At 43.3% G+C, this 10168-nt stretch overlaps 3 protein-coding genes across 5 annotated transcripts in view; 2 read left to right on the forward strand and 1 right to left on the reverse strand.

Moving 5' to 3' along the window:
* The window catches only part of Tor1aip1 (torsin 1A interacting protein 1), a 28571-nt gene extending 20073 nt beyond the window's left edge, over positions 1-8498 (reverse strand). For both annotated transcript variants that reach the window (XM_021197535.2, XM_021197533.2), the window contains exons 1-4: positions 7770-8498; positions 5750-5824; positions 3776-3835; positions 2788-2832 (exon numbers count right to left, since the gene is read on the reverse strand). In XM_021197535.2, coding sequence (XP_021053194.1) covers positions 2788-2832; positions 3776-3835; positions 5750-5824; positions 7770-8247 — 658 coding nt within the window. In that variant the 5' untranslated portion in view covers positions 8248-8498. The remainder of the gene's footprint in view (positions 1-2787; positions 2833-3775; positions 3836-5749; positions 5825-7769) is intronic.
* Tor1aip2 (torsin 1A interacting protein 2) overlaps positions 7738-10168 on the forward strand; it is a 19031-nt gene continuing 16600 nt past the window's right edge. The window contains exon 1 of the mRNA XM_021197541.1: positions 7738-7932. The gene's annotated coding sequence lies outside the window, so the exon portion shown is untranslated. The remainder of the gene's footprint in view (positions 7933-10168) is intronic.
* The window catches only part of LOC110321330 (torsin-1A-interacting protein 2), a 32054-nt gene continuing 29754 nt past the window's right edge, over positions 7869-10168 (forward strand). Inside the window, exon 1 of one of the 2 annotated variants that reach the window (XM_029538249.1) lies at positions 7869-7932. The gene's annotated coding sequence lies outside the window, so the exon portion shown is untranslated. Of the gene's footprint in view, positions 7933-8066; positions 8113-10168 lie in introns of those variants that run through there. The other variant, XM_029538248.1, reaches the window with a different exon arrangement.

Consider the following 10168-nt stretch of genomic DNA (forward strand, 5'->3'; position numbering starts at 1 on the left):
CTCAGAAATCCGCCTGCCTCTGCCTCCCAAGTTGGGATTAAAGGCGTGTGCCACCACACGAGCTCTATTTCAACTTTTAATCAAATGCCTTTTCCAACTTAAAGCCAAACTTCTCCACGTAGAGAACTTTTCCTCCATATTCTACATAAACTGTAATTTTAGCACCTATAAAAAGTTACAATGGGGGCTGGAGAGATAGCTCAGCGGTTAAGAGCATGTGGTTCAACTCCCAGCAACCACATGGTGGCTCACAACCATCCATAATGAGATCTGAAGCCCTCTTCTGGTATGTTTTAAGACAACTACAGTGTACTTACATATAATAATAAATAAATCTTTGGGATGGAGTGTGCCAGCCCTGGAACGAGCTGGTCCTGGAGCGAGCGAGTCCGGATCCAGCAGAGGTCCTGAGTTCAATTCCCAGCAACCACATGATGGCTCACAACCATCTATCTGTACAGCTACAGTGTAGCCATATATATATATAAAATAAATAAACAAATATTTAAAAGTTACAATGATTATTTTTCATTTGAGTCAGTAGTCCAGGCTGGCCTCAAACTCACAATCCTGACCACCCTCCTGAGTACTGACATTCCAATGATTTTTTTACTGTTTTTTCTTTTTCACTACCTAATGTATTCCTGAGATACAGAAAAGAAAAAAACCTTAGAGCTCTTTGAGGTCCTAGCATTTATTTAGGTCACTGACATAGGAAGTGGTTAAGAAGAAGTTTGTTCAAACACAGCAACGTAAGAAAAACAGTCTGAGACTTGTTCTTCCTAATCAGAGTCCATGTAAGGTTTTAAGCATGCATGCATGCTTAAGTGTGTGCCTGGTTCATTTTCATCTTTTTAATGGAAACTACAAGAATCTATAGCCTGGGCTAAAGAGTCAGTTCAGTGGTTAAGAGAACTGGCTGCTCTTTTAGAGGACCTGGTAAGTTCCCAGGTCCTACATGGTGACTCACAACCACATGTAACTCTAGTTCCAGGAGATCTGATGGCTCTTCTAACCTCCATGTGCACCAGGCATCCATCCATACACGCTGGTAATCACTCATATGCATAAAATAAAAATAAATAAGTCTTTAAAAAGCATAGACAATCTATAATGACAAATCAGCAGCATCTACTCTGCTGCTGGAAGTAGACTTCCGGCTTTGATGTCACTTCCCTATTATTCAGCTTCCTCCTTTTTTAAGACGGTTTTACTTAGTCGAAGCTGCTGGCCTAGAATTCTAATACAGCTCAGACTGGTTATGAACTTGGCAATCCCGTTTCACACGTCCCCCCACCAAGTGCTAACATTACAGTCACATGCCTATGCTAAATAAATCACCCCCAGTTAAACAGAGAACTTAAGAAACTCACATGGAAGTTAGGAGTGGTGCCAAGTCTGTAATCCTAGACTTAGAAAGTGAAGTTAGGAAGATCATGAATCAAAGTCATTCTCAGCTACACAATGTTCTTAGGCTAACCTGGGCTACATGCGACTGTCTCAACAAAACAACCTTCACTCCCAAGAATCAAAAAAGAAACTCTTGTAAGTAAAAGCATATCTGATAAAGTACACATTGCAAAGTTCTTCTTAGTATCCTGAAACTACAGATCCTGAATTAGTCCAGGCTTAGGTTAAAAATAAGTTTAATGCAGAAAGTTGTAACTATGTACTTATAGAAAAAAATTAAACATTTCATCTTAAAATTTAAAATGAATTCCAACCACATCCAACACAGGTTTATGTAAAGCTAAGATGGCTTTGATCTCCTGGTCCCCTTGCCTTCACCTTCCAAGCACTGGAACTGAGGCACAAGCCAACAGGCCCAGTTAAAGCTACAGATTGTATTGCTCTATTTTTCCTCATTTGTGTATATGTGTACCGGCCTGTGCGCCCATCCACGTGCATGTGGAGACCAGAGAAAGAGAATGGACGTCTTCCTCTATTGTTCTCTGCCTCAGTCCATCAAACAGGGTTTCCTCCTGAATCTGAATTTGTCACTTCAGCTAGGCTAGTTAGCCATGTAGCATCCAGATCTACCTGTCTCCAATATCCACCAGTGAGCCTTACAGGCACTGAGGTCATGCCTGTCTTTTCTGTAGGTGCTGGGAATTTGAACTCCACACTTCAGATATACAAAGCACTCATGAACCACATCCCTAGATCCTTGAAACCTCATGATCTACATCAAGGCAAACACTAAAAACAATTTAAATTAGGAAAAGAAAAAAACAAAATGAAACCAAGGGCACAGTTTTTATGGGGAAAAAAAAAAAAAACACCTTGCTTTTCTCGTCACACTATAAATTTAACAAAGGCTAATAAAAAAATACCTTACTTCAAGTTTGGTAGCACACATTGTAATTTAAGCACTGGGGAAGTAGAGGCGAGGCAGGAGGATAAACAGTTTTGGGTCATCTACAGCTACAAAGCTGAGACCAGTCACAATACACGAAACCATTTTCCAAGAAAACAAAACAATAACAATGAAAAAGAAACAAGACAAACAGCCACGAGGGTCAGGTAGCCCAGGGACAGAACAGTTGACAAGTGTGTGTCAGGCCACGGCTAGATCCCCAGAACCACACAAAGTACTTTATTATTATGCAGTCTCACATGAATTCAAGTAATAAGACTTAATTTTACACAGAATAAAATCTAAGGAAATGAGATAATGAACAAAGTAAAATTCTGAAGCCAACCATAAAATACACACCATAAAACACTTGTGCATTTTGCTGCTAAGAATCCTCAATAAAAACCTCTAAGGATCAGAGAAAAACAAACCTCTTTCATTCCTTTTAGTATTTCCATTTGTTTGGTATGTTGAATCTGTAAGAGAGACAGCAAGAAAACAATTAGAACTGAAAAGAGAAAGCACCAGACAGCTCCTTAGTACATGCTTAGATCTTACCATGGTAAAGGGAGCAGCTGATGCCACACACACCGGACGGACAGGACGGACAGACAGAAAGCAAAGTGAAGGAGACTGTACAGAGTAGCTCGCTAACTTTCAGTCACAGCCATGAAACTGCTGGCAGGACTTCCAAAGTTTTAGGTCAAAGGAAATGTAGCTGAGGCACATTTTATAGCTCCATGCCACAAGCCTGGTCTTTAGGATTTTTTTTGGTTTTTGGTTTTTGTTTGTTAGTTTTAAAGTAGTAATATACTGACAAAACTAAAAAGTCCCTGACCTTAATTAGAAAGACTCATGCATGGTCCGAAGCACTGTAGCACCATGAAAGAAATAATCTTTTGAAAACAATGTGGAACCTTTTTATAATATATGCCAATATGGAAAGACTTCTTCCATACATGTGGAAAATGAAATGGAAACAAAAGGAGGTGCACAAGAGTATTCATGGACCCAAGATTTATGTTTTAAAAAGGCAGACAGGCAGTAGAAACAGCTCTGGTGGAAAGTTTGCCTTGTGTGTGCCAAGCTCTGGGCTCAAGCCTCAGCACTGTCAAAAAGACGCAGGTGCGTTAACTATCTCTGGGGAAATAAGCTGACACTGGTCACTTCTGAGTGTAGGGCAAGGTGGACAGAGAATGGACATAGGCTTCATTAGTCTCATACAGCTCGGGCTGGCAATAAACGCTCTGTGTAGCCAAGATGACCACAGTCTCCTGATCAATCCTCCTGTCCCCAAAGTTCTAGGATTACAGCTGTGCACCACCTTACCCAGCTAAACTATGGTCCACAGGAAACAGATCTCCTCGAGAAGGACACTGTATTTATAAGAAAGACTTCAATCATACCACAATCTCTTACCAAGTCTTGGGCTTCTTAATGGGGGTCTGCATAAGTTACTTATAGGGTCTTCATTCATCGCTGGTATAGGAAGAAAAAAATATGTGAAAGATTTAGTATGTAATCATTCTCATCTAGTCAGAGAAGTTTCCCGAACTTTGATTATGATGGAAAACTAAAGGCAAATTTTCTCTAAGGGATAGCCAGCCTCTTGTGAACTATTAACAACAGTAAACTAGAGTGAATTATCTGGTATACAGAATATATGGTCTTGAAGAAACCTGAAAATTGTCAGACCTTACTGTACAAAAGACGATGAACAGTAAATAAAATCCTTCTACGTTATTCAGGCAAGGCATGATGGTGTACTATGGAAGGTAGAGGCAGGAGGATCAGGAGTTTGATGTTAGGTTATTCTCTACAACACAGTGGGGTTGAATACCAGCTTAGACTATGTGAGGCCCTGGCCCCTTAAACACAAAACTATTAACAAGCAAACTCTGGGACTAGAGATGTACCTTCTCTTCTCAGCCATATGTACTAGGCCCAGGGCTGGATCCTGAGAATGCTAAAGCAGGGTGAGATGGGGGACCAAAAGATACACTATATCATCAATGTGATTACCTCTTCCATGTGTGAAGTTGGACTTTTTTTTTTGAGACACATCTGACTTCACAGTATTGGCAGGCCTTAGACTGGAGGAGCCATCCTGCCTTGGCCTCTCTCAAATGCTGGGATCACAGACATGTGCTATCACAAGTAATTTGTGATGTCAACCTCCTAAAGTTAACATATACTCTTCAACTATTTTAATCTTTAAATGTCCAAGCAGTGGAAAGACTAATTTTAAATGAAATATTAATGCTAGCCATGTTTCATTTCAGATGTTCTGAATTCAAAGGTGTAGGGTTTTTAATAAAGCCAATTAAACATGCTGGTTTTAGTCAAGAAAATTATGTATAAAATTTCATTTTCTTAGGCCAACAGGATGGCTCAGTGGGGAAAGGCACTCGATATCAAGTCTGACAAGTGGAGTCCAATACCCACGCATCATTTAAGGACAGAAGAGAATCTACTTCACAAGGTTTTCTTCTACAAGTGTACAGTGGCACCTGCACACACATCACAGACACACAAGAAAAACAAACTTGGGAAACTACTAAATGTATCCTATTTTCCTGTTACGGGGATTCTAAGACAATTTTAATTACATTTTAAACATCTCTGAAATCATATACTATATAATTAAGGAATCTTAACATAAATTACCAGGAAATTGGCGGTATCTGTTCTCTTCTAAGAGGTACAAGAAGCAATGATGTCATCCTACTTTATGACTGATACCCCGGATTCACAGAAACACAGTACTAAGCCCAATAGAATTGAAACCAACTGTGCCAGGGTTTTACTATGCAGAAACAGCTAAGCAGAAGGCACTGTGGCATAACCATTTGACACTATGAATTATTACTTGACTGAAAGTGAACATTTGGGGAAAATGTATAGGTTTCAAAAAGGACAAACCTGAGCCTGCATTTTAATTTACTCATGTACCGGGGGATCTTAGAGAAGAGGCTTAGATACTCTGAGCTTCAGTTTTCCCATCTCTCCCTGCAAGGTTCTGAAGATTAACAGAGTAGTAGATAACTGAACTTATACCTTATGTTTTTACTATCCTAGGAAGTACCCATAGGGCTCAATTTAGTGAACTGATAAGATTCACAAGACTCTTGTGATTGACTGACTGATTGATTGATTGATTGATGTACGGTTTTTCCAGGCAGGGTTTCTCTGTGTAACAACCCTGGCTATCCTGGAACTCTCTTTGTAGACCAGGCTGGTCTTGAACTCATAGAGCTCTGCCTGCCTCTGCCTCCCATGTGCTGGGATTACAGTCATGCGCCACGATGCCCAGCTTGAGCTGTGATTCTTCATGAGTCTTTGGCAGGAAAAGAGAAAAACCAAAAAAAAAAAAAAAAAAACCACTCTTCTTACCTGAAGCCTCTGGTGTTCTAACAGTTTTCTTTGAGGCTATTTGGCTTGTAACAGGTTGGGAAGAAGGTTCATCCTCTACAGCACCAACAAGAGATAAAATTCAAGTTAGATGGCCTGGGAGAGATCATGGCACACGGTATGCAGATTTAACAGTAATCTATAAACAGAGATGCAAGTATTCAATTTCTCTAGGTTCAAAACTTGGGAATTAAACTAGTTAGAAATCCTATTAAGACAGAGTAGTATGAGGTCTGGAGAGAGTTCAGTGTTTAAGAGCATCTGCTGCTCTTTCCGAGGACTTGAGGAGCCTAGCACACCAGTCCAAAAGGCTTATAATATTCTGTAGCTTCAGCTCCAAGGGACCCAAAACCATCCTCTGGCTTCCAAGGCTACCTGTACACTTGTGCACATGCTCACACAGGTACATACAACTGCAAACACATATAAGTGAAACAAAACATAAACCACTAACTGTTGCTTTACAACAAAAATGTTACTTTAGCAAGTTAAAAGGTTAGGCCCTTGGTTCTGCGAAGGCTCTATGCCCCAGTGTAGGGGAATGCCAGGGCCAGGGAGAGGGATTGGATTGGCTGGGGCGGGGGTGAGGGGGGATATAGGGGAGTTTTCGGAGGGGAAATGAGGAAAGGGGATAACATTTGAAATGGAAAGAAAATATAATAAAAAAAAAAGTTAAAAGGTAGGCTCAAGAGTCAAAAAATGGTGTGGACTCAGCAGGTAAAAGAAATGTTTAACTCCTCTAAAAATGTATAAAAGGTAAACTGTATTTAGGTGCAGGAGGTTGTGGAAAAGTCAATAAAAAGTAACAGTTACATTGCCTCCCATGTGCAAACACTGTCTCAGTTTCTGAGACAGAATTAACCCAAGTACCTAAATTTCGACCAGGCATACATGCATGACAGGTTCCTTTTTTTTTTCAAGTTTGCCATCTTAAAAGAAATACTACTGACATGTATAAGCAAATAAACTGTCTCGTTACAACCAAAAGAAGGTGCACATCTCTAGCATAAAGTTTCCAAAATCAACAGACCTTCAAGTGTGTCAGGATTTTAAGGGCAAGTAGGTAAATCTGCAAGCCAGTTTACTGTGCTCTAAGCTTTAAATCCACTCCTTTTCAGATGCATCAGATGTCTACCATTATTAGCAAGGTCATCCCACTGTGACTCTAACCCTCAGAATTTTACCTCATAATTAGGTGACATGGGGCTTACTGGAAACCACCTGTGACTCAGTTATATCCGAGAGCAGGGAAAGGGAGGATGGCTTGAAGAATTTGGTCCATCTGTGTGACTTAACTAAAACTACAGTACACACCCTGTCGGCATCTGGGGCTTCATATATAAGCTTTACTGATAAATACAACCTTGTTTTGTTTCGGTACTTTGTCAGTCTACAGTGATGGCCTTCAATCTGGGGAAAAGTATGGCAGACACCAGACTGTATATTTTGGAGTAATGTCACCAACCCATTCATTAAAGTCTGCTATTACTCGTAGTAGCATCCGCCTAGAAAATATCTCGTTTTCCCAATCTTGGAAAACCGACTGGAAAGTTAAAACCAGGTTTTCAGCTGGGGACTTGGAGCCCCCGAGATTTAAAAAAAAAAAAAAAAAGGAAATGGAAGTGGCTTCAGTAGAAACTTCAGAGGACGGAAATGAAACCGAGCGCAGAGTAATTTGGGGCTCCGCCAATGGCTTAGTCGCCGACCCCTAGCAAAAGTCTCCATGTAGAAAGAGGAGACCTAGAGCCCCTCAACCTGATGCTCCAGGAATGAGCCGAGCTGCCCGCCTCCGCTCGGACCACTTCACACCACCCACCCGCTTCCCGCGCGCCTTCAGCGCGTCCTTCCCTCTTGAGGGTCCGGGTGGACTCGACCCGGGAGTGCGCGCCCAAAGGGCCTCAGAGATCACCAGGACCCAGGCGGGGCCGGCCCGGTCCGGCCTCCACAGGGGCGCGCCCGCCGCCGCCGCGCGCGCTCCCGAGCCCGCCGCCGAGACTGTTACCTCCGCGGTCCTCACTGGAGGACTGAGAGTCCCGTAACCCTCGGCCGCTCGTGGAGGGAGACAGCTGCGGCTGCTGGGAGTGCTGCTCAAGGCGAGTAGCCCTCCGCGTCTTCATCTCCTCGGCTTCCTGGGCTCGCCGCTGCCTCCGCGGTCGAGAGCGAAGGTTGTAAGCGCTTTCTCTCACTTCCTCTCTCGCTGACGCCGGCCGGAACTTTTCTGGCGGGGTTCGTCTCCCCCCCGGAGACGTTTCTTTGGCCGCCCGGGGCTCGTAGTCGCCGTACACTTCTGCCGGCTCTTCTGAAAACCTCACTTCCCGTCGTCCGCGGCGCGACGGGTGTGCTCCGTACGTAGGCGCGTCACTGCTGTCGCCATTTTGCGGGTCGGGCCCCCGCCTTCGCTCCCGGATGGGGGCTCTGGGTGTGGCATAGATGGCCCAGCCTTCTCCGGGCCCCTCGGCCTGCCACCTCTCTCCCGCCATAGTTGTTTTTACGTAGCTGGTAGTCGGTCCGTGGCGACGGATTGGCCGCGGTTAGATTCCGCTGCGGGTGGTGGCGATGACTTCGGGGAGGTTGTCGCAGTGGTCAGGGAGGTAGTTGAGAGTCGCCGGGGCCGCCGCCTGCGTCCTCGCTCGTGTGCCACCAACCAGCCTCCGGGCCCATGGTGTGTCCTAAGGGCTGTGGGAGAGGCAGTGCCCGAGCTGGGTCAGCTGCTGTGGGTCACTCCCGCCTCCTGGCTGGCGGCACCAAAGAGGAGGAGAAGGGGGAGGAGGACGTCTCTGTCCTTGGCCTTGGAGGGAAAGGTGGGGGCGACCAGGAGGTGGTAGGACGAGTGGCCTGTGCCAAGCTGCTGATGGCCGGGTGCCCACCACGGGAGGCGCAGGTCCTGGCTCCCTGAGGCTTTGGGAAAGGGCAAGTTTCAGTCCTTGATCCCAAGCTGTTGCGCAGTTTCCCCGCGACTTTGGCCACTCCTTTTCAAATGTCCCTGGGAGGAGGAATGATTAAAAAGGCAATTTTGCATGTCATCTTATGGCGAAAATTAATAGTTTCAAAGACCTTTATGAAATTGCTTTTACCCAGTTTAAAACTTTAATTCATCTGTGGGCCCTTTAAAATCGTGTTTAGTTACACTCTTGTGGTGGGTTTCCATCTTTGAGTCGTAGTCATAACAACCTTATTTTTAACCTTCACGTGAATGAAATAAGCTATACCTTAGCCCTTAAAAAATCGATTTTAAGTTTTTATTTGGAAGCCACGTAACAATGATTTTGAAAAAACTTAAAAGTATTTGCCTTTTTCTAGTATTTTAAATAACGACCTTAAATTGTTACTCAAACTTAGACAAATTCCCAGTTACTAGAATTTTCACAAATAGTGTATAAATTTGGTCAGCAACACAGATGACTCAAGAGTCAGGCAGGATATATCCGGTTTGGAGCTTCATTGTTTATTAACTACAAAGAAGGGGAGCCATAACGAGACAGCTGCCCTTTTTCAAGAGATGTGTGTTTAAATGAATGAGTGGAAGGAAGGAGGGAGGGTGATAGATCTCTGCCTGTTCTGGAACTGTAGACTAGACTAGCTCCCCAAACGCTAGGATTAAAGGTGTGGGCCACCACACTTGGTCGCACTTTTATAAAAAACACAACTTGATGGGCGTGGTGGCATACACCTTTAATTCCAGCACTTGGGAGTTAGAGGCAGGTGGATTTCTGAGTTCGAGGCCAGCCTGGTCTACAGAGTGAGTTTTAGGACAGCCAGGGCTACACAGAGAAACCCTGTCTCAAAAAAACAAAAAAAACAAAAAAAAAACTTAAGGAAAAACTAAAGTGATACTCATTCATGGTAGTCTGAAAACTGGGTGAGGCTTTTTTTTTACAAAACGCTGAGAAGAACTGATACTTGGCAATGTTTGGCTTGTGTCTTTTCCAGTAATGCTTCTTTGTAAAGTGCCTATTTACACAGTCAACAATCACAAAAATTCTTTAATAGATGTACAGCAGTGAAAGGATATAAATTTTGTAGTGTTTATATTCTAAACTCATAAGGCAGTGTGTGCAACAGATGACTAAAGACACCTGGGTGCAGGCTTGTAAAACTCTGGTTTGAAGGATACATGAAAAAGAAAGTGAAGAGGTTCTATACATAATTGGTCAATCAGAGAAATGAGAGGTTACAAAGATTATTGGATAATTGGCATGTGTTTTGTTTTGTAATTAAAAGTACTTATAAAGTAGTTTTATGAGTGGCTTTTTCAAATTAAAAATAAGGATAAGATTTAGAGGCACAGCCGGGCATGGTGGCTCACGCCTTTAATCCCAGCACTCGGGAGGCAGAGGCAGGCGGATTTCTGAGTTCGAGGCCAGCCTGGTCTACAGAGTGAGTTCCAGGACAGCCAGAGCT

The sequence above is a fragment of the Mus pahari genome, chromosome 5, assembly GCF_900095145.1.
Source record: "Mus pahari chromosome 5, PAHARI_EIJ_v1.1, whole genome shotgun sequence".
Lineage (NCBI taxonomy): Eukaryota > Metazoa > Chordata > Mammalia > Rodentia > Muridae > Mus > Mus pahari.